At 31.7% G+C, this 24979-nt stretch overlaps 1 protein-coding gene across 2 annotated transcripts in view; it reads right to left on the bottom strand.

Annotated features, from left to right (window-relative positions):
• The window catches only part of Shprh (SNF2 histone linker PHD RING helicase), a 94245-nt gene that overhangs the window by 42725 nt on the left and 26541 nt on the right, over window positions 1–24979 (bottom strand). For both annotated transcript variants that reach the window (XM_078018954.1, XM_078018953.1), the window contains 10 exons: window positions 21566–21654; window positions 19608–19700; window positions 13103–13210; window positions 11987–12129; window positions 11020–11193; window positions 10664–10726; window positions 9422–9647; window positions 7575–7718; window positions 5533–5634; window positions 2386–2457 (listed from right to left, as the gene is read on the bottom strand). In XM_078018954.1, coding sequence (XP_077875080.1) covers window positions 2386–2457; window positions 5533–5634; window positions 7575–7718; window positions 9422–9647; window positions 10664–10726; window positions 11020–11193; window positions 11987–12129; window positions 13103–13210; window positions 19608–19700; window positions 21566–21654 — 1214 coding nt within the window. The remainder of the gene's footprint in view (window positions 1–2385; window positions 2458–5532; window positions 5635–7574; window positions 7719–9421; window positions 9648–10663; window positions 10727–11019; window positions 11194–11986; window positions 12130–13102; window positions 13211–19607; window positions 19701–21565; window positions 21655–24979) is intronic.

Below are 24979 nucleotides of genomic sequence, written 5' to 3'. Positions count from 1 at the left end.
CAGATATTACAGCAGAACAACATTAATTAGGAGACAAAGTACTTAATATATCCTTTTCAGTTTATTAATAAGATTTATAGTTTTGTATATTAAAGAATTTATATAGAAAATGAGATTAACATCTCAGATTAATTTTAAAAGTGGTTCTGGATACATTAAAAAAAAGATCCAAACAAAAAAAAATATTTTTCAGAAAATCCTTATCCTATTTAAAGAAAAATAATACTCTCTAAATCTCTGGAGAATGCCATAAAGTATATGTACCTCTTTGGTAATAGTGGTGTAGAAGAGCATTAGATTTAATCTAGGTGTCAACTCCAGAAGCTACAGTATTTTATGCAATTTATTTAACATCTTTTTTCACCAAGTAAAAACAAAAACAACAAAAACGGGGTTCATGAGTACAAGGCTCCTTAGTTCTTAGTTGTTTTTTTCTAAGATATAGATATGTATGAATCTGCATAGAAAGAAAATACGTGGCTAGGTTCCCCCAACATACTTTGTAGAAGGTCTAAGAAGCTTCTTGGAAAAGAGTCACACCAAGGAAAGAAAAAAATTGAGGGAGATAAGCCTGGTTTTTAAAACAATAATAGAAAAGGAAAGGGATTATTTTGTGTTTGGTTGGCTGATACTGTTGCTTTTCAGCTGTACCTCTGCTCTCAAGGGGTTGTGTCAGACTCCTCAGGAGGCTGGGACAAAATTAAGGAGCTATCTCATAGCACTTCTACTTGATACACAGCAGCACTATCCAGTACCTTATGTATCTGTAATGCCACTGGCAAGAAAGGATACTTGAGAGAACTTTTGTGACTCTTGAGAGCTCAGAATAAATAAGTAACAGAGCAATCAAAGAGACACCCACGTTAGGAGTCATGAAACTGACTGAAGTATCTGAAACATAAGAACAGATAAATGGCAATACTTCCTGAATCAGCAGATACAGATGAGCTATCTCGGACAGATTCTAATTGAATAGACCTAAATTACAGAGGGAGGAGAACTAGGAAACTAAGAGTAAAGGATGGAGTTCCCACAGATTGTGGGTATGAACAGAGTTCGAAATGTAACAGTTTTGCAATCCAATATGTTCTTCTAGGTGTAGGAGGCCTGACTTTCACAGGAAGTGAATGAAATAATGAATGTGAAAGAATTTAAAAACTGAAAATGTTAAAGATTAAAAAGGAAATAAATTTTTGTAGATAATACAATTGCATGAATATCATCAAAAACTAAAAACAAAAAAGACCGCTCTATGTTATGTTCCCTATCATTCCCCGTTTCTTTCTTGGGTGTTGGGGATTGAACCTAGGGCCTTGCACATGCTAGGCATATCCTCTACTACTACCCTGTACGCCATCCCTATATTCCCCCCATCTTTTTTTTGGTACTGGGGATGGAACTGAGGGTACATTACCACTGAGCTACATTCCCAAACTTTTTATTATTTATCTTGACACAAGGTACCGCTACATTGCTGAAACTGGCCTTGAACTTGCAATCCTCCTGCCTCTGCCCCCAGAGTTGCTGGGATTATAGAAGTGTGTCACTTTGCTCAGCCTCTTTCACTTTTATTCATAGTATTTTAATCACTGATTTTTGTCAGAAGTCATCAATATCTGTATAGTATTACGAGTTTCCAATGTTATACCTATCCTATTAAGATTTATAATTAAAAGTTTCCTTTGAGAATCTAGCTTCTACTTAAATCTTGAAAACTAAAAGTTCCTTACTTCCTGATTATTCCTGCTTAGAACATGGAATTTATATATTTAATTTCAGTTCCAAAGTTCCATAAAGGGGAGGACAGTGGAGAATACTTTTATTTGTTAAAGGTAATAGGCTTATGTTTAAAATGTTGAAAAGTAATGAAACTTCTGATATTGTATACAGTGATTTATCCTACTTAGGATAAAAATTTGAGCCTCCTAGAGAATAATTATATGGTGCCATCATATCTATACATATTTGTATGTAATAGTCACAAAGAAGTGTACTTAATTACTATGGCTGCCTTCTAAAAAGCACATCTAAATTCCTGTAGAAGTGATGTTATTTGCACTTTAAAGCCTGGATTATAAGATATTAACAATATTAAGTAACAGCTATGTTACTAAACCTCGGTACTACCTTCATAAGTAAATTTATCTGTGATGCATTATATTTCTGTACAATTACCAAATAACTATGGTCATCCAGCAAAATTAAATGACTTGGAAACAATTTCGTGTTATGTTCAAAATCATGGAACTTTAATACCCTAACCTTAAAGAGATGGGTAATACTTGTCTTTCACACAGTAATCATGAAAGAAAGACTGATTGACTGATTGCATATAGAAACCATTGAAAATCATAATCATTTTTATAAGTGTATGTGACATTTCACCTGTTTTCCCAGCTGTCGAGCACAGATTGGACAAGGTTCTGGATTAACACCTCCTGATGTTTTGTCTTGAGACTATGTAAGAGAAGAATCCAAAAATACATTAGTGACATTTTTAGACTTAAAACCTACCTGATAGATGCTTTTCAATTCATTTCTAGAAGTAAATGCTGGCAAATGCAATAAAATAATCTAATTGAGATTATCTAATACTTTATATATTACCTAACACTATCATTCCTAGGATTTACCAAAAAAATTTATTTAAGGTATGAACAAAAAAAGAAACAATTTTTTATTATAGTTGAAGAAATGTTACTATATTTGTGATTATGGTAGAACATAAAGGCAAAATATGATGTAACTAAATTTTCAAAACTTTAGTTTTAGATTTTGTTATAAAGAAATATGAATTATTTAAAAATATATAATTTAGATTTTTGAAATAAATCCTCTTTAAAAATTATGAAGAAAATGTGCACTTGTAATGCATATCCACTTGGCACAGGATCAGAGACATGGGAAGAGGCAGCACATAGTTATGTAACAAAACCCCTTACTAATACTACATGTTTCTCAGCATCCTTTTTCTAGTTGCCTTAACCCATTATGTTCTGGCAGCCCATATATAAGACACTTATATGTTGTGAAAAACAGAAATATTAATGATGTGAGATCTCTATGCTTGGAAATTATATCAAAATATAATAGCTTTTCAAAAATTTCTTAAAATTATTATAAAAATTGAAAAAAATTCAAAAAGTTACAAAATGGACAAATTATAAAACTGAGAAAAACATAAAAGAAAAGTAAATTAGAAAGATCACCAGTTTTCATATGTGGTTTCAAAAACCACATAGTTAAATGTTTATAATAATCATCATTTGGCTTACAAGTAGTGAAGCAATAACAACAACAAAAAGCTAAATTGTGTAGATTCAGTATCTCTAAGGATTCAAAATAACTCCACTAAATAAAATGAGAGTATGCAGGCATTTATCAAAGGTGAAGAGCTGAATTATTACCCGATAATTATTGATCTCTGTGTCACATAACATGTAACAAACCACCTGAGAATGCAGAGGCTTAAAATAAACATGTAATTCTTATGACTCCACAGGCCACCTGGGTACTTTGGGGATGTGGTAGCTTGGCTTGTGCTGAATAGTCCTGGATGGCCTCATCCTCATTTCTGGCAGCTGGTGGATTAGCTGCCTGGGGGAACGCAGAACTGTGGGCTCAGCTCCTCAAGGAAGTTAATCTGGGCTTCTTCACATGGTTTCCGTGTTGCAAAGAGCAAGAAGATTGGGGAACCCTGATGTGCATGGAATTTTTAAGTCTCTGCTTATGTCTCAGGTCAAAAGTAAGATGACTAATCTAGAGTCAATATGGGAAGGGATTGCTTAAGGGCATATATAATGTAGAACATTTTACTGTAGCAATTTGTAAGCAATCTACCATAACTCATGATGTCACTTCTTTTCTAATATATTTGAAGAAAGAGTTGGCATAATTTTGTGTAAGGAGCTGGACTGTAAATATTTTTGGCTTTATAGGCCAATATGGTCTGTATTGCAACTGCTCAACACTGCTACTACAGTGTGAAATACAGCCATAGACAATGGGCAAACTGTGGTTGTGTGCCAGTAAAACTTAACTTATAAAAACAAGTACTGGTTTTGGATTTGTCGTATGTGTGGTAGTTTGCAGATCTCTGATTTAAAGTTGTAAGTTTCCCTTTTATTTATCAATTAAAATAAAAAAACAAATAATTAGAAATTTTCCTCTAAGAATACCTTAGGTGCATATTGTCACATATTTTCACCTTCAATTAGTTCAGAATAATTTCTAATTTCCATTGAACTTCTTTGAGCAATGAGATATTTAGAATTGTGTTAATTTCCAATTTGGGGATTTATCTAGTCACCTTTCCATTATTAATTTCTAGTTGAATTTCTCCTTGGTTAGAAAATATATCCTTGCATACTTCTTATTCTTTGAAAATTTTAAGAGTTGTTTTGAATCAGAATTAAGTCAACTTCAGTAAAATGTTCCAAGCACACCTAAAAAAAAAAACAAGGTGTATTCTGTAGTTGTTGGGTGTGGCAGTCTGTGTCAACTGACCATGTTTGGTATTCTTAAGAGATATTTTGGCCACTTCTTTAAAGTGTATAAGAATCTTAATGATAGTTTACCTCTTCTTATCTCCTTCCTTTGTGCTATCATTTGTTCTATATGCCACATATCCCACAACAGCCTTGTTGCTTTAGTTAATATTCTTTTATGTTTACTTACATATTTAAGCTTTCCCTTGCTTTTCCTTCCTCCTGAAAGTTCCATCCTTCAGACTTAGATAATTTGTTGTTAACCTAAAGAATCTCCTTTAATGTTTGTTGTAATGTGAATCTACTGGCAATAAATTCTCTTAATTAGTTTTTATTTAACTGAAAATACTTTACTTCACAATTTTTTTATAGGATATTTTCTCTAAGCTATAGAATTTTAAGTTGGCAGGTTCTTCTTTCAGCATTTTAAAGATGTCATGTCACTGTTATAGTACTGAAAGAAAAGCATTTTTATTCAGTTACCAGTTCTGATAGGTGCTTGTCTACTGAAAACCATGAATTCTTGAATTAATATTATCAAAAATTATATTTATCAATGACCTATCAAGTCATCAATGTTTGATATAATACTTGGACTACAATTCATAAAATGTTATGACATATACCATGTCTTATGATATTAGCTTTTTAAACTTATTTCACAGTTTCAAATAAACTAAAAATATATATTAAGTATCAATGAATGGATATAAATGTTATATGATAAAAATTTTCATTGAGAAGTTATGTTGTAACACTTCTATTCAAGGCTTTGAACCATAGTCTCTGTACATTGCTTTTCACCACATAGTGTATTTCAAATCCCCTGTGTTAATTATAATTCCCATAGATATAATCTTCTTTGATGATCTGTGAAGCTACTGCCAAGATAGCTAGTGTTTCAATTCATAAGTAACATAAACAAAAGATGAATTTTAGAAAAGCTGTACTATTAATTAACAGGACTAATATTTTAAATGGAGTCACTAAAATAATTTATAATAATATAGTATGAGGAAAAAATAGAATCTTTTAAAAACAATACCTTCTCCAAATTAGTTAGGTAAAGAAGCTGACCAAGTTTTTTCTGAAGCTGTGATGTAGCAACGGCTTTATCATTTAGTAGTTTAATGCGATTTTGTTCTACCTGAAAACAAATAACAGAAAAGCTGCTTTGTTCTCTCTCAGAAAGTTAATTAAACTATTAAACATGATGTACAAATCTTCTCAATAATGTAAACATATCCTGTTTTAGAAAACCCATTTATGTATTTAAACTCAAATATACAAAAAGTATACTAAATAATGTATTTTGAAAGGACTTCATTTTTGCTACATAAAACAAAATTACTGGGACTGGGTTTTTGGCTCAGCAGTAGAGTGTGCACCTAGCACGTGTGAGGCCCTGGATTTTCCTCAGCACACATAAAAATAAGTAAAATAAAGGTAATGTCTCCAACTACAACTAAAAAATAAATATTAATAAACAAACAAACAAAACACAAAATTACTGACAAGATACTGAAGTTAGATGGAAACCAACCCAAATTTTATTTAGGTGTATTTTTTAAGTAATACGTTCATGGAATGAAAAAAAATTAAATAATACATTGGTTTACATGGAGGGATATGCAGGAAAAAATCTCCAACTCCTGCCTCCAAATAAAATATAGTAGACAGAAAGGAGAATTCAAATAACAGGGAATTTGTTTCTAAACAAAATCTTACTGAGAATCCATATTTAAAGGAGAGATTATTATAATGATTATTTTAAAGATTTATTAAGTTAGAATCTCCAAGTTTTATAGAAACACATACAAGGGATAAAAATAAATTATATAAAAAAGAATATATATATATATTTTTAAATGATCAGACTACAAATCTAAATGAGCAGACTACAAATCAGAAAGCAGGACTTCAGATTTGTTTTTTTTTAAAGAGAGAGAGAGAGAGAGAGAGAGAGAGAGAGAGAGAGAGAGAGAGAGAGAGAGAGAGAGAGAACCTTAATATTTATTTTTTAGTTATTGGTGGGCACAACATCTTTGTCTGTATGTGGTGCTGAGGATCGAATCCGGGCCGCACGCATGCCAGGTGAGCGCGCTACCGCTTGAGCTACATTCCCAGCCCCAGAAAAGAATATTTTTAATGGGAAATAGAAAAGACTAGTGGAGTTATGAGAATCCTGAGATATAAGGAGGGACTTATTAGAGGATAAGTTGTAAATATCCATCTATTATTAGTAAAAGAAAGCACTGCAAAAGAAAGTTTTAAGTTATTGTTGAGTTTTATGATTTGTATATGAGGTAATCCACCAAAGCTCCTGTATTAAGGAAGGCATATTCAGAGGTGAAGTGATTAGATTATGAGAGCTAAAACCTAATTAGTCTATGCTAGTTTGAAGGTGCTAACTGGGTGGTAACTATAGGCAGGTGAGGAGTGGCTGGAGGTGGTGGGTTACTGGGGGCATATGATGAAAGGGTTCACGTTCCCGGCAGCCCCTTCCTCTCTCTGCTTCTGGGCTGCCATGAACAGAGAGTAGTGCTCTTCCACCACACCTTCTGTCATAATGTTCTGCCTCCATTGAGCCCAGAGCAATGCAATGGAGTCAGCCCATCATGGACTAACCTCTGAAAATGTGAGCAAAAATAAATTTCATTTTTTAAAGTTGTTTTTGTCAGGTATTTTGGTCACAACAAAGTCAGGAGGACTAAAACACTAAGGAAGATTTTTCTAGTTCTAATAAAACTGAGGTAGTATAAAACATACAAAAAGTGACCAAGAATACCCACAGGATATGACACAGAGCAAGTGCTCAAAAAGAGATAAATGCACAACTTTGAGAGAAATAAACAACTTTGAGAGAAATAAAATGCCCCAAAATAGTGACTATTAACCATGTATCAAATGTAAAATTGCTAATGTTTGATCATTTTGACCTACAAAGCAACTTCATATTGTACAAACTGAATACAGATTAAATATATACTCAGAGATCACTGCTCTGATTATATCTCTTCTGTGGGTCTTAATACTATTACGACATCAATTTGTTGTACCCTTTTCTGCGATTTACTCGCACTTTACCTCATGTGGTTCAATGATATGATGAACTGGTGGGTTTGGTTTTGGCTCCCTAGGATCTCGAACTCTTAGTCTTTCTGTAGCCATTGCAAGTTCATCCACAGCAGATACACGATTCCTTAGAGTCATCCAATATTCATGAAGCAACTGAAAGAAAAAAAAAGATGAAGATAGTGCTAAATCATATAATAAGATTGGTTAAAAATATCAAGATGTGCCTTGAGTAGAAAGCCCTCAATGAGACCTTAAGACATCATCATTGTAGGATAAAGAAATTCTTTTAGTTATCTAGAATAAGAAAGGATGACTGAATAATCTCCATGACACTGTTTCTTCAAATTCTTAGGAACAGAATATTCAGATTTCTTGGTAAGACCAAAGGGCTTTATAGATCAAAATTAGACTGATAAAATCTATGTTTTTTTAAATTAAAAAATATTTTCATTATATTCACATATTCAAAATAATATCTATATATGGTAATAAGAAAAATAAAATATACAATTGAGTACCTCCCATTCAATTTAAGAAAAAAAAAATAATGCAAGTTCCTTGGAAAACCTTAAATGTATCACTTTTCCCTTATATATTCCTCCTTCAATACCAAACAATGGAATAATCACTCTTCATTAAGAAGATTATTATTCCTGACTTTCCACTAAAATAATACTATAAATATGTATTCCTGAAATCTGGTTATATACATTTCTCAAATTAATAGAAATGACATCAATCAGTATAAAAATTTTGACATGCTTTTTTAGTAACATTTTGAGGTAAGATCCTGTTTGATGTGTTTAACAGTAGTTCATCCATTTACTTTTTTGTGAAACGGTTTATTCTACAAACTTATGAAGGAAATATACACAAAGATCTGAACATATGCATGATAAGCAGTCCTCTGGACACAGAACATGAGGCCAAACTGGGCCCAAAGGAAAGAGTACAGCAAGCAGTCAGACACTGTATAATAATGTGTTCTTCCATGGCTTACCATAATTAACCACTAATATGCTTTGCAATTATAGTAATAATGTGTGAGAAAAATTATTAAACTGACAATTGTTTAAAAAAAAAAAACACAACCATTCCCCAACTTTTCAAATGCATGAACAGATATTTCAAATTTCTTTCTGTATAAAACTTTTCATTCTGCTTTAAAAATCAAAAACTTTAGATTAAAAAAATAGATAACATGGAAATATAACATTATAAATAAACGAAACACTTTTTCTTTCCTTACTTACATCACCTGCAAATTAAGATAATGAGTAGCAAATTCAATATAAAGAATAATTCAAAATTAATGAACTCTAGAATATCAAGTATTGAGTTTTAATGAAATTATTAAAATATGTACACAAAAGACATATTTATGCTCTATCCATAAGAATGGTTTCCAACCTTGTAGCTTGAAACACATCTACTATGTTTCCTAATATTCAAGGTTGATGCTGCTGCTGGTTATTCAGAGCAAAGCAAAAACAAAACAAAATGAAACAAAACAAAAAACATAAATCCCACTACTCTAGTTTCATAGAATAGCAGAAGAAGATCAAGCCAAGAATAGAATGAAATACTTTTACAGCTAAATAAAAGGTTTCATACAAGTTTTAGTTTAATAATCTAGTAAGAATTTAAGAGTTACTTATTATTCTATATTATAATAATTACATCTTAGGGAAAGAGAAATTATGATTAACCTCCAGTCTCTAAAGCAAACTCAGAAAAACTGAGGAGAAGGAAAAAGAAAAGTAGCACATACTATTATTGTAGAGAAGAATTTTTAAGTTGGGAGCAAGTTTTAGGGTCTAGTTTAAAAGTTATAAGTATAGTTTTAAATACTATACCTTATATTCCTTCTTCCATGCTTCAAAGAGATCCATTGAAGTACTTCCTTCATCAATGAATTCAACATCAAATCTATGTGATTTTGCAAAGGATAGTATTGCTTTCATAGAACGTTCTGTCTCACTTATTGCCCAAAGACCTCTGGTGGTGGTAGGTACTCGATCATCCACAAGTCCTTCTTCATCTTCTATCATCTCCTCAAATATTGCAGTCTGACCTTTGACTCTGAAAATATATATAACAAAAACAATAGCAACTATTGTCAATGGGTTGTAAGCATTATAGATCAGTAAAATTGGCAGAACGAATAGGGAAGCAAGGTCTGTAATTTTTCTATAACTCTCAATATCATATCTACAAGATCATGCTTGAATGTCTCTGGAAAAATAACAGCAACTCTAAAAATCCTGGAAGAATCAAGTTTGTCCAGTGTTTCTTGAGAATAACCTAGAATAATAAAAATGTCTCTAAATTCCAGGTTATAAGCTTCCCTCTGAGAATTAAAACATAAACTGACCTACCACTAATGACACAGAAAAAGAAGACACAAAACAAACCAATATGATCTAAAAATATATTGTCAATCACTTTTTTTTTGGGGGGGGAGGCAATCAGAACTTATCCTTTCCTTAATTTTCCTGTTTAAAAAGGATAGATGGTTAAATTTGCTAATGCCAGGGCTAGATGTACTAAGGAGCTTAATCCCCAATACAAGAATAAAGGCTCTGCTGAAGAAAGGGTATTAATAATGAGAGTTAACATTTTAATAAGATACTTCCTAACCTATAAAAATGTATTAAGCACTTTGCTTAATACATTAATGAACAGTTATGTTCATTATATTTAATAATCATAAAATACAATGAAGGAAGAGTTGTGGGTATTTTCATTTCATGAATGAGTCTACTGAGGTCTAGAGAAATAATTTACTCACAATAGAGGGCAGGAATTTGAGTTCAAATTCATTATACTCCACAGTTTGGAATCTTACCACCCCCCTCATCTGCCCCTTTATTAATTACACATTGCTACATGACATGAATACTAACAAGTAACACCTACCTAGGTAAAACTGAGCATCAGCATGCTCAAAGGATCAAATGCTAAAGGTTTACTACATTGATTAAATAAAAGAAAAAATATAAGAAAAGTCATAATAGAAATATAGCCTTATAACCAAATACTAAATCTCATAAAATGTTTCAATTTTCTGATGGGTAATAATCAAACAGAAAACTTACGTGTTAGAAAATAGCTTCGATTCATACTCTGTGAACAATTCATCAGCCTTACAAAAGACACAACTGAAAAACAGATTATCAGAGAAATATTCAAAAACATAATAGGTGATCAGATAATTTCTAAAAGAAGCTTGGTATTTGTACTTCAATTTTTCTTTATTATCATTTTGTGCTATTTTAGAAAAAAGTTAGATGGCTTTTAATGCATGGTCCTTATTTTTCTTAATAACACATCTCCTTCTACTTTTGTCTGAATTAAAATGAACAATCTTTATTTTTATGATTCATTATTGTCTTAATAGACTCTAGCTTCATGGAACAATGTCATTTACTGTATGATTTCTTTAATTACTTACCAGTTCAGAGGAAGTCTGATTGGTCGGAGGTGGCAGACTGTTGCAGACTCAATGACATTTCGAGATGGAGGTTTCTCCAGGTTTTTTACAGCTTCTCTTACAAGTTTCTGGAATTTATTCAGCTCTTCCATTTGGGTTGTAAGTAAGAACTGAAGACCTCTGCAGTCATGGAATCTGATTCCCATCACCAGCACCACATCAAACACAAAGACAGAATGAAAGGTCAGTTTTCTTAAATTCAGAAAACAGTCACCAGCAAAGTATTAAGAAAATTGCGTGTAACATTTACCCGTCACACTTGGTTGAGATTTCTGTAGGAATATACTCAATGGTATCTACTAATACTCAAGATATAAGAATGTTAGGTTGTCTATACAAAAGGTGCCAGAAAGGTTCTGCCCACAACAAACACTTTTCCCACATTAGAGGGACACATTTTTTTGGATTAAAACCACTGAAGGTGTTTTTGATAAAAAGCAACTTTGGAAAGAATCATTAGATTAATAGGCCAACTTATCTCTGAAGACCTTAAAGAATAGTACGTGTTGACAGGAAGAAAGGGAGAAACAAGTCATTCCATAATATAAAACTGGGGCCACCATGGCACTTGATGCACCGTGATTCACACAGGGAAATCATGACATCAAGAATGAAATTTTCCAAAACAAAATTCTATTTCAGAATTTTGCTTGAATCTGGCTTAGGGTATATCCAAAGAAAATATTTTAAGAAGATTTTTAAAACACTATAAAAAGAGAGCAATTAAAAATGACTAAGATATGAAAAAAAAAGGTCTCTATTTTAGATATAACTAATTTTTGTTTAAAATGTACTCCTAACAAAATGTAAAACCAGATGCTATAACCACAATATGTTCTCATATTTAAATGCATCTCCTAACACCAAATGATCTGAACAGCTGGGGTGATTTCTCATATAATTATTCTATTTTATACCATTTTCTTACTTTTCTGACATAGAAAGCTTTCCAGTTTGTTGTTTGTAGTTGCTGTTTATTTCATTTCGTACTCGCTGAGCAAGTTCCTCATCAATAGAAAATTCTATTGCTCTGTGGATTACATTCAGCCACCAAGGAGAATTAGAATGAATCTGTAAAAATCATAATATTGATCAATTAATTTTTTAAAAAAATATTCATTATGTTTCCATCCCTGGAAAGGCTGATGTGAAAAATTCAAAGGAAGCAATAATAAATGCTATTCTCAAAGGAATTACAAAAGAGGAGACAAATATGCATTATCTATACACATTGGGTAAATGCCTCTTTTGAATATAGAAAAATAACAACTGTTCCTTGACTACCCTGGATGAATGAGAATTTATACAATATACTTGTATAACAAAGCTGAGTTTAAAAAAAAATACTTTACCAAAATGAAAATCAAGTATGTATTCTATATAAATGAAAAGATCAGGGGTCTCTTTCTTAGCATAACAAAGAAAACCTTCATTCTACTCTTTGACCAATTGAACTAGATTCTGCTGAATAAATAATCTACAATGACTGTAGCTAACAAAATTATATGCCTGAATATCAAATAATTATTAGGAAAAATAAAATGTAGAACAACTGATTAAAGAATTGATAAGTAAAAATATATCTGTGTAGACTTCTCTTCTGACTTTGCTACTGATTTTATAATAGTGAAACTTTAGAAAGGACAAATGACACATAGTGTATGAGAAACATATCTGTGGTTCTAATACTCTAACATCTTAAAAGATTTTGGAAATACACATCTAAGATCAAAATGGGGTTATAGAATTCCTTACTTTCCCTAAAAGATAACTTCTTAGATACCAAGGTAAGAGAAAACCCACTAGAGATTAAAAAAAAAAAAAAAAACAACAGAACCTCAAAATAATCGATTTATCTATGTATCAGTTCATTCAACAAAGACATACTAACTGTAAAATAAGGTATATGGAACAGTCATGGTACAAAGTGCTAGGAGTTCCAAAGTGAATAAGAAAGTTCAAGTTTCTCCCTAAACAAAACATAAACCCAAATGATATCTGAAGACAAACACAAGCAAGAAACACTGCATTTTTGTAAGTGTACTTTTCTTTGGAGCTCTCGTATGGTCTGCTGCACAGGTTGTAAAGCTTGTTGGGCTTCGGCAACTTCTGTATTACACTTGCTCATATAATGCTCTCGTAGCTGTTTGGCCTGTGTTAAAAAAGAAAATAGATAAAAACTAGGTCTCAAAAATAATAACTTACTATGGTGAATTTAATTTTCTTAAAAAAGTCCCAAAAGACTTTTCCCTCAAAAAATATTTTTTTAATTAGAAAAAAAGGAGAGGGCATTAATATTTCAAAGTATGAGGCAAAGGACACCTTTCAGAATTATTTATCTGTTTTAATATTAAAGTTTTTTAGCTTCTACAGTTTAAAAATAAAACTTGAAAATATATAGTAGCAAAGGTATTATGGAACTGAACTGTGTTACTCTCACATTCAAATGTTAAAGGACTAACTCTCAATGTGGTTGCATTTGGAGGAAGGCAAGGAAGGTTAAAGAAGGCCATAAGGCTGGAACCCTAATCCAATATGACCAGTGGTGTTCCTATGTCAAAAGAGAGAGACATAAAGGATTTATAAGCAAGAAGAAAAGATCATGCAAGTATGTAGTGAGAAGGAAGCCTCCTGAAAGCCAAAGAAAGGAGCATCAGGAAAAAAAGAAACCCGCCAATATCTTGTTTTTTAACTTCCAATCTTCAGAACTAAGAAAACATAAAATTATGCTGTTTAAGTTTTCCAATATGTGGTATTCTGTAATGGAAGTCTCAGCAGACCAACACACAAGGGATTAAAACTTCTTACTTTTTCAAGAGAATAATTCATAAGAAATCAACATATTTTGCTCTTATAAATAGAAAAGTTCTATTCTTATAAACTCAACATGAGAAAACTTGTGAAAATTTTTCATTTTCTTGTATTCAAATACTATCAAAGGGTAGTATAAAGGATAGTGGTAGGAAAACTGAAAAGATGACTAAATTGAAATCCTAATGCTTCACTCAGTAAAGGGTTGAGCCACTAGAAATTACCAATACTTGACCATTTTTAAAACAAAATGGCAATTTCATATGGGTCAACTGAATAATCTTTTTGGATTAGCCATTTCACTTCTCTAGTTTCAATTACTTCATTTGCACAACAGGTGCTAAAGCAGATGAATTTCTAAAATCTTGTCCAGCTTTGAAATACTATGGCTTCATATTCAGTAAGAGTAAGACAGAGTAATAATGTAGCTTCCTTAGAAATACAGTTAAAGAAAGAATGCTCCTCCTTATGCATTTTTTCCTTTCCCTGTCAAAACCTTTTGATTAATTTTTATTATAATTCCTTGGCTATAATTATTTGGCCATTAGAGCTGCCTACTAACAGAATGGGCTTTCTCCCTGTAATAGCTTCCTGTCACTGAAGGCATTTAGATGAAGAGTGACTAATTATGTACAAGGATTAGATGTTTGTGCTGCAAATGATATTTCATTTGAAAATTTTCAACACTTAGACTACTATCAAACATTAAAACAGAATTGTCAAAAATATAGCAAAGGAAACAATGTGAAGACACACTCTACAGATTGGAAGAAAATATGTGCTAAATGTACAAGTGATGGGGTGTTAATATCCAAAACATGAGAAAGGCAAACAACTCAATAGCAAGAAGAAAAAAAATTTAAAAAATAGGGTTGGGGATGTGGCTCAAGTGGTAGCGCGCTCCCCTGGCATGCGTGCGGCCTGGGTTCGATCCTCAGCACCACATACAAACAAAGATGTTCTGTCCACCGAAAACTAAAAAATAAATATTAAAATTCTCTTTCTTTCTCTCTCTCTCTCTCTCTCTTTAAAAAATAAAATAGCTAAGAACCTTCTCAAAAAAAGACAAACAAATGGCTAACAGGTCTATGAAAAAGGTGTCTAATTTTACTAATCACCTGGGAAATACAAATTAAAAACATTTAATGAGATATTACCTCATTTCTGTTAGAATGGCTATTATCAATAAGTTAAGAGAATAAATATTACTGAGGATATGCAGAAAAGGGAACCCTTGCACACTGTTGGGGGAATAAAAATTAGTATAGCCATAACAGAAAACAGAATGAAGATTCCTAAAAAAATTAAAAACAGAACTCCATGTGATCTAGAAATTCTACTTTTGGGTATGCATTCAAAGGAGAAGAAATGAGTAGCTCAAAGAGATGTGCATTTTCATGTTCACAGTTAGCATTTTTCAGAACACTTAAGACATGGAATCAATTAAATGTCTATTTACCAATGAATGGATGAAGAAAATATGATGCATATATATACACCCAATGGAATATTATTCAGAACTTCAAAAAGATGGAATTCCTGTTTTTACAACACAGATGAACCTGGAGGACATGATATTAAAGAACCTGGCTTATTAAATGAAATAAGCCAGACACAGAAAGATAAGTGCCATGATATCACATGTGGAATCTAAAAAATCAAATTCACAGAAGAGAGAATAGGATGATATTTGCTGGGACTGGAGACAAAAGTCAAAAGTCTCTGGAAGAATTAGCATAATAAGCTATTAATGAGCTACCATGGAATAATCTATAATATCATTGCTTTGAATGAAATGCAACAGTTGTTGTGGTGGAACTTCAGAGAAACACCATTGAAAATTTTGAGTTTATTTACTACCTTAAATAAAATATAAAGCAGATTGATTCCTAAGTGATTTTTTTAGGCTATTGTGAATGAGGTAGTTTTCCTAATTTCTCTTTCAGTGGATTCATCGTTAAAGCATAGGAACATGTTTGATTTTATATCATGCTACTTTGCTAAATTCATTTACTAATTCTAGAAGTTTTCTGGTGGAACTTTTTTGAACTTCTAAATATAGAATCATGTCATTGGCAAATAGTGATAGTTTGAGTTCCTCTTTACCTATTTGAATCCCTTTAATTTCTTTCTTTTGTCTAATTGCTTTGGTTACAATTTCAAAGATGATGGTGAAAAAAAGTGGTAAAAGAGGACATCCTTGTCTTGTTCATTTTTAGAGGGAATGTTTTCAATTTTTCTCCATTTAGAATGCTGTTGGTCTTGGGTTTAGCATATATAGCTTTTACGATGCTGAGGTACATTCCTATTATCCCTAGTTTTCCTAGTGTTTTGAACATGAAGGGGTGCTGTATTTTGGCAGATGCTTTTTCTGCATCTATTGAGAGATTATATGATTCTTAAGTCTACTGATATGATGAATTATGTTTATTGATTTCTGTATGTTGGACCAACCTTGTATCCCTGGGATGAACTCCACTTTATTATGGTGCACTATCTTTTTAATATGTTTTTATATGTGATTTGCCAGAATTTTATTGAGAATTTTTGCATCTATATTCATCAGGGGTATTGGTCTGAAGTTTTCTTTCATTGATGTGTCTTTATCTGGTTTTGGTATCAGAGTGATATTAGCCTCAGAATGAGTTTGAAGGGTTCCCTCCTTTTCTATATCATGGAATACTTTGAGGAGTACTGGTGTTAATTTTTCTTAGAAGGTCTTTAGAACTCCGCTGAGAATCTGTCTGGTCCTGAGCTTTTCTTGATTAGTAGGTTTTGATGGTGTTTTCTATTTCATTACTTGATAGTGATCTGTTTAAATCATGTATGTATGACCTCTTCATTCAGTTTGGGTACATCATATGTCTCTAGAAATTTGTCAATGTCTTTGATGTTTTCTACATTATTGGAGAATTAATTTTTAAGATAGTTTCTAATTATCTTCTGTATTTCAGACATGTCTGTGTGATATTTTCTTTTTTATCAAGTATTTTAGTAATTTGAGTTTTCTCTCTTTTTCTCTTTGTTAGCCTGGCCATTGGTTTATCTATTTTATTTATTTTTTCAAAGAACCAATTTTGTAAAAATATTTTTTTAGTTGTAGATGGACTCAATACCTTTATTTTATTTACTTATTTATTTTATGTGGTGCCGAGAATCAAAGCCAGTGCCTCACACGTGCTGGACAAGCACTCTACCACTGAGCTCCAGACCCTGCCCAAGAACTAATTTTTTGTTTTGTCAATTTTTTCAATTATTTCTTTTATTTCAATTTCAGCTCTGATTTTAATTATTTCAACCTTCTGCTTTTGATGTTGATTTGTTGTTCTTTTTCTAGGGCTTTGAGATGTAATGTTAGGTCATTTACTTGTTGACTTTTTATTATTTTAATAAATGAGCTCAATGCATAAACTTTCCTTTTAGTACTGGCTTCATAGTGTCCTAGAGGTTTTTATATATTCTATTGGTATTTTCATTTACCTAAGATTTTTTAATTTCATCCTTGATGTCTTCTACTATCCATTCATCATTCAATAGTGTATTATTTAGTCTCCATTTGTTAGAATAGCTTCTATTTTTTATTTTACCATTGATTTCTAACAACTTAACAAAAAAGGTGAATGACCTCTACAATGAAAACTACAGAACACTAAAGGAAAAAAAAAAAAGAAGATCTTAGAAGACAGAAAGATCTCCCATGCTCTTGGATAGGCAGAATTAACACTGTCAAAGTAGCCATGCCATACTACCAAAATGATATACAGATTCAATGAAATTCCTATTAAAATCACAACAACATTCTTCATAGAAATAGAAAAAGCAATCATGAAATTCATTTGGAAAAATAAGGGGCCCAGAATAGCCAAAGCAATCCTCAGTAAGAAAAGTGAAGCAGAAGGCATCACAATACCAGAGCCTAAACTATACTACAGAGCTACAGTAGCAAAAACAGCATGGTATTGGCATCAAAACAGACACGTAAACCAATGGTTAGGGTTAGGGTTTGTCTTCTGTTCTATAACAGAAGACAAAGAGACAAACTCACACAAATACAATTACCTCATACTAGACAAAGTTACCACAAACATTCACTGAAGAAAAGATAGCCTATAAAACAAATAGTGCTGGGAAAAATGAAAGTAATATGTAACAAAATGAAATTAAACTTAAATTTCTCACTCTGCATGAAACTCAACTCAAAGTGGTTCAAAGACAGAGGCACTAGAAGAGAGACCCTATATCTATCAGGAGAAAAACTAGGCCCAAATCTTCATCATGTTGGCTTAGGATCTGACTTCCTTAACAAGAACCCTAAAGCACAAGTAGAAAAATTAAGAATCAATAAATGGAATGGATTCAAACTAAAAAGTGTCTTCTCAGAAAAAGAAACAATAATGTGAAGGGAGAGCCTACAGAATGCGAGAAAATCTTTACCACATGCACCTCAGATAAAGCATTAATCTCTAGGATATATAAAGAATCAAAAAACTTAACACCAAAAAACCAAATAACCCAATCAATAATGGGTTAAGGAACTGAACAGACACTTCACAGAAGAAGAAATACAATCAATGAACAAATATCGATGAAAAAATGTTCAACATCTCTAGTAATTAGAGAAATGCAAATCAAAACTACACTATGATTTTACCTCACTCCAGTCAGAATGGCAATCATTAAGATACAGGCAACCATAAGGATGTGGGGAAAAATATACACTCATACATTGCTGATGGGACTGCAAATTGATGCAACTACACTCTGCAAAGCAGTATGGAGATTCCTCAGAAAACCTGGAATGGAACCAATGGAACCTGGAATTTGACCCAGTTATCCAACTTCTTGGCTTATACCCAAAGAACTTAGAATTAGCATACTATAGTGATGTGGCTATGCCAAGTGTTTATAGCAGCTCAGTTCACAATAGCTAAACTATGGAACCAACCTAGATGCCCTTCAATAGATGAATGGATAAAGAAAAGGTAATATTCATATATATTTGTGTGTGTGTGTGTGTGTATGAATGAAATCATGGCATTTGCCAGTAAATGGATAGTGTTGGAGAATATCATACTAAGTGAAAAGAGCCAATCAGAAAAAAACCATACGCAGATACTAATTCACAATACAGGAGTGAGGATGGTAGGGAAGAATAGAGTTACTTTAGATTAGGTAGAGGGGAGTGAAGGAAGGGAAGGGAATATGAGAATAGGAAGGTTAGTAGAATGAAACAGACACTATTACCTTACATGTGCATGACCACAGTGATTTTACAACATGAACAGTCAGAAAAATGAGAAATTATACCCGATTTATGTATGAAATATCAAAGTCCATAAATGCATTCTACTGTCATGTATAATTAATTAAAATAAATTAAAAAATTACAAGTAAAAATAAAAAAAACGATAATATACAAAGTAGAGAAAGAACAAAGTTTTTATATATACTATACTGTAGATGTCATGAGATCAAGTGTTCTTTATTTTTTGTCAATGCTCTTTCTATGACAAGCTTGTAAGAAAATTACCTTGTTACATAATCTGAAAGCAGATAAAGCAGAGAAGAAAAATAATTTGAAATTTTGCCATTCTCTGCCACATGCAGTCACTGTCATAAAATTTTTAACACTGAAGCAAAGGAAAAATGATTTCATTTATTTAGATGTTGCATGCCCTAGGAGTATCAACCAGATACAGCAGAAAGTTTGAAGAAAAAAAACTCAGAATACTAATTACCTCTTCTTCAAGCCTTCCATCTCGTAAGGTAGGAGGTATTCCTGGGTGCTTAGCTACCAACAATTCCATCAAGTTATGGGTAGCATGAAGTCTCTATAAACACACAACAACACATAATGCAGTGGACCTACTATTTATATGGTAAACTAATACCACATTAAGATCACATCATCTACTTTCCTTCTAAAAACAATCTGAGTACAATTTTTTTTCTGAGAAAAATTATATCAGTTTTAAATAATAATGTCATTAATTTTATTTCATTAAAAAAAGTCTCAGCTGGGTGAGGTGGTATATGCCTGAGGCTGAGGCAAGAGGATCACAAGTTCAAAGCCAGCCTCAGCAACTTAGTTGCCCTAAGCAATTCAGTGAGACCCTGTTTCTAAATAAAATTTTAAAAAGGGCTGGGGATGTGGCTCAGTGGTTAAACTCCCCCAACCCCTGGATTTAATTCCTGGTACCAAAAAAAAAAAAAAAAAAAAAAAAAGTTTCATGCAGTATAGCTATACATTTAGTAGAATATGTATTGCAAGTATTTTTTTTTCCTATTATACATGCATTTGTCTCTACAGGGAAGTGTATAATGTTCAGGAGAATAAAAAAGTCAACTGTACTAACTTGGTTCCTTTTCTCCTGAAAAATTCTGAATGAGTCTTGCAATTATAGTATGATAAAAATAAGGATAATGAAACACATAAGAAAACAGGGTTGTGACCTGGACATGTTGAGCTTAAGGGCTAAAAAGGAGAAGAGCTGGAAGTGAAGATGTTACAAACATAAGAAGAAAACTATATTATATGTTATACACTTCCCATGATTATATGGAGTCTAGGTCTAGTTAGACAAAGGCTCTGAGAAGAAATAAAAGTGAAGGCAGCTCCTAGCTGCTAAGTTCTCATTTCACTTGGGATGATAGCTAAAGGAAAACTAATTTGGTGCTGGTAATTGGAGACTTTAAAAAAGTTCATTCTGTCTGGCTCAGATTATAGGTGATGGTACAAATTTTTGTTAACTTCTTCCTCACTCTTTACTTTTATTTTTTAATTTTTTTATATATATATTTTTTAGTTGTCAATGGACCTTTATTTTATTTATTGATTCGTGGTGCTGAGAATCGAACCCAGTGACTCACATATGCTAGGCAAGTGCTCTGCCACTGAGCCACAATCCCAGCCCTACTTTTACTATCTTTATTCAAGAGGAGAATATCTTTATATTTTCTCCTTCTCTCAAGAGGTAAACACACATGCTCAAGGCCCAGGTCCTGCTTTCTGTAATCTTATCCATGTGGAATATAAGTTGACTTTAATTTTTTCTTTCTCCACTATACTCCACACATTTCTCCAAATGCCTCTAAGTGCATGGAATGTGAACATGTAAGTCCCAAGGTCTTTATTCTGTCCTAGTCAATATGCCTAGGACTCAAGCCCAAATTTGCCATGATTTAAGAGGTTTTTATTTCCCAGTTAACTAGATAAACTTGTCTAAGATTCACTGGACAGAACCAATAAAGAGAAATAAATGTAATAACTGAAATATCCAAATCCCCCTAAAAGGCCTCGAAAAATTAAAAGATTACTGGATAAGTTTTTAATATTGTCAGTTCCACTGATGAGTATAACTCCTTTTCTTTCTTTTTTATTCACAAGAGCCTGTGAATAAATATGTTGATGCTGATATGTGAAAATGATAAATCTGACCTACTCAGATTTATAATTTGAGCTATTTTTCTGATAGAAGTTATAGATTTTTTAGTCAGATTTCAGTCAAAAATTGGCCCAAGCAGATGGCATAGTAGTGATTCTCAAGCTTTCATATAAACAGAAATCACCTTGGTGCTCATGAAATGAAATGAATTGTGAGCTTCATCTATAATGATTATGACTTAAAACATTCAGAAACTTAATCTGTATAATAAATAAATAGAATATATGTTTGAAACCTTTAATTTTACTCACTTGGAGTGAATCTGTTTTGAGTTTTCCTTTGTGTTCCTCGGACGAACGCAACACTTCTCTGTATAGTTCTGCTGCCAAGGCATACTCACCTAAAGAATTAAAATATATTTAAAACAACAAAGTCACATATTTAATTCCCAGTGTCATCTGGTTATCTATCAGCTAAAAACATCTATTTTAAAATATATAGTTTAATAATTATAATTTTCTGTGTGTGTTCTGGGGATTGAACCCAGAGCCTTGAGCATGCTAGGCAAGTGCTTTCCCACTAAGCCACATAACAGTCCTATAACACATTTTTTTAACTAAAGGAAACTGACATGAATGATAGTCTCAGTATTAAAAAAGAAAGAAAAACAAATGTATTCACAATGTTTTTAAAAATTACACTGATAAACAAACTCTGGATTAACATTTAATTTAGACAAATAATATTTTTCTTCTTAAGTTAGGGATGCCAATTAAAAGTCAATATGATTTGAAATTGAGGACAAATTTCTAGTAATAATGCATTTATAAACAAATATATCAAATACTATGCTCAATCCACACATAATTTTCAGGAAAAACTATCCTTCTCTCGATACAGTTGTTTTCAGTATTAGGTCAAAATAATCTGCAATTAAACTTAAAAAATTTTTCCAATTTTGGTCACTTAAGTCTGACATATATGTTAGCTTTCTTTTGTTTATAATCAGCAGCTCATTCAAATAATGGAATTCAAAAAGTATTTATAGAAGGATAGGATGGTAAAATATAGTCCATGGTTATATTTAACCTTCTGCATTTTTATAGGATCTATTAGGTAAGAATAATTTTTACACTTCAATTTTTAAAAAATACTTTACGATGAGGGGATCAAACCTTGTGCATGCTAGGCAGTTACTCTACCACTGAGCTACATCCCAGACTGATCTTCACAGTTTTAAGCAGTTAAAAAAAAAAAAAATCAAATTGTTAATATTTTGTGATGTATGAAAATTAAGTGCAATTAAATTTCAGGGTCCATGAATAAAGTTTTATTGGAACCCCACTATACTCAGTCACATACTGTCCAAGGCTGCTTTTGCACTACAATAGTAAAGCTGAGTTCTCAAAGCCTACAATATTCACAGTCTGGCTCTTTACAGAAAAACTGTTGACATTAAAAAGAAAGATAAAACATTTCTGGTAGCTTGAATAAAAAAATATAACTTATTTGCTTCTTGGGGATTTAGAATTGGTGAACTAAATACAATTAAAATAAAAATCTAAGTGGCAAAATGATAAAATAGAAAAAAAGGTGGAATCTCTCCACCTGTTCCAATTGTTTGCCAAGAATGTTTTTTTCCCCTGATTATGACATATACTAGCATTTTTTGCCTAAAACTTTGAACTATTTTTATGTATATCATATATTTAGGGTGTCTTCGTAGCCATAAGCTTTTCTTTTTTTTCTGACTTAGGCTTTTTAAAAAAGATTTTTTGTTTTTGTTCTTTTTAGTTACATATGACAATAGAGAGTATTTTGACATATTACATATACATGGAGTATAACTTCCCATTCTGTGGTTGTACATGATGTGTAGGTACACTGGTCATGTATTCATATATGAACATAGACTAGCCACAAGCTTCCTATAGAGATATATACATTTCAGTGATTTTTTTAGTTGGTTCTCTTTTTTTTGTTGTTGTTAAAGCTGATAAATATGTTTTAATTGTTGTAAAATATACATTGTTAATATAAAGTTTATCATTTTAACAAGTTTTAAGTGAATAGTTCAGTGTATTATATACATACACAGTGCTAAGCAAAACATTTGCTTTTAAGCTGTTGCTTTATATCTAGTTCTAGCAGTTACTTAACATAAAGCTTTCCAAAACATTATTTTCATAGTACTGCAGAGTCTACCAATTTCTATTCCCTTCAATGAGCAAGACTATTTTTATAATAGTAAAGTCATATAGTGTAGGAGTAATCATTCTTTCAGTGAGGTTTTAATTTTAATTTTTTTTATTTTTTAAGAGTCAATGGGTATACAGATTCAATTAGTATTGATAATATCATTTATGGTATTCTTCCTTCATAATTCTTTCTTCATAATTATACTTTTTAAAGAAGGTATAGTGACTAGATTATAATATAATCTGCTGAATTTGAACTATTCACTGTAATACCTTTTGTTTATTAAAATGATATACTTTCCTTATGAAGAACATACATAACATGTCATACTCAATATATTATACAAATTTAAGTTGATTTTGAAAATATTCATAGCCACATGATGGTACTAACATTTCTTAGTAAACACACTAGAAGATTTCATACTGGTCAAGTTCATTTTCTCCAAAAAATATTTGTAGAAAGCACACTATGGGAATAACATCTGATGTTAAATACGATAGTCAATGAGAACCTAAGAAAATGCATTATATATTATTATGTATGACTGCATATAATACACGCAAATCTTTCTAGAATTTGAAATTAATTTTACATTTTTTTCACATTTTAAAAAGTGAAATCTTCACTGACATCTCTATATTAGAAAAGTCTAAATCATGTCAGTTAAATATGAAATGCTCTTTTAAAAAAGGATATTGTTTACAATATACTATTAAGTAATACAAACTAAAAGCAGAAAATTTGTTATAATTCAGTTTATCATAATAAATTCAATGGATATATCCTATGTTAATGAACTTTCTGATAGGGATTTCTCTTAATAATTAGCATTAATATGTTATAATTTCATACAAAGAAACACAAGGAACTCCAGAGAGAAAGCAGTAAAAACTGAAAGGAGCAGTAGTGTCATTTCTGTCTAGCAACAGTACTGTATTTCTTGGAGCAGGATACAACTACATACTGATCTTGCTAAATCCTGACTGTTTGAAATGATCAGATGAAGAACCTTTTTTTTTTTTTCTTTTTATAGCCCTAAGTTCACAGCAGGAAAAGGCAATAATAAAATCTGAGAGGGAGCCAAGCAAAAAGGCAAAGAGAGGAAATTCATTCACTAAGTTTTTTAATTATAATAACACAGAATAAGGAAAGTAATTTTAAAATGAAGATGGGAAAGCTGAAATTTATTTTTACTACTGTAACAATCTGTAGGTACTATATCACTGCATTTAAAAAAATTTGGCTGTGAGTTTCAACCTACTACAGACAGCATAATATTGAAATTTATAAATATTCTTTTTATAAGGCGAGATGTTAGCATAATAATAAATTATTGCTTGGTTTGAAATAAAAAGTCCAGGGCTCACTCTGTGAGTGATTAACTATAATGTTGAGAAAGCAACTAAAGTTATCTGAATGTTTTCTTAAGTAAAATGAAGATAATACTCTAATCATTGAGCAATTATAAGAATCAAATAGCATATATGTGTGTGTGTGTATTAATTAATTGGCAAATATAATGT

Source organism: Ictidomys tridecemlineatus, chromosome 8 (assembly GCF_052094955.1).
Source record: "Ictidomys tridecemlineatus isolate mIctTri1 chromosome 8, mIctTri1.hap1, whole genome shotgun sequence".
In the NCBI taxonomy this organism is placed as follows: Eukaryota; Metazoa; Chordata; class Mammalia; order Rodentia; family Sciuridae; genus Ictidomys; species Ictidomys tridecemlineatus.
Note: the sequence above shows the minus strand (reverse complement) of the source record. Positions and strands in the feature narration are given on the sequence as shown.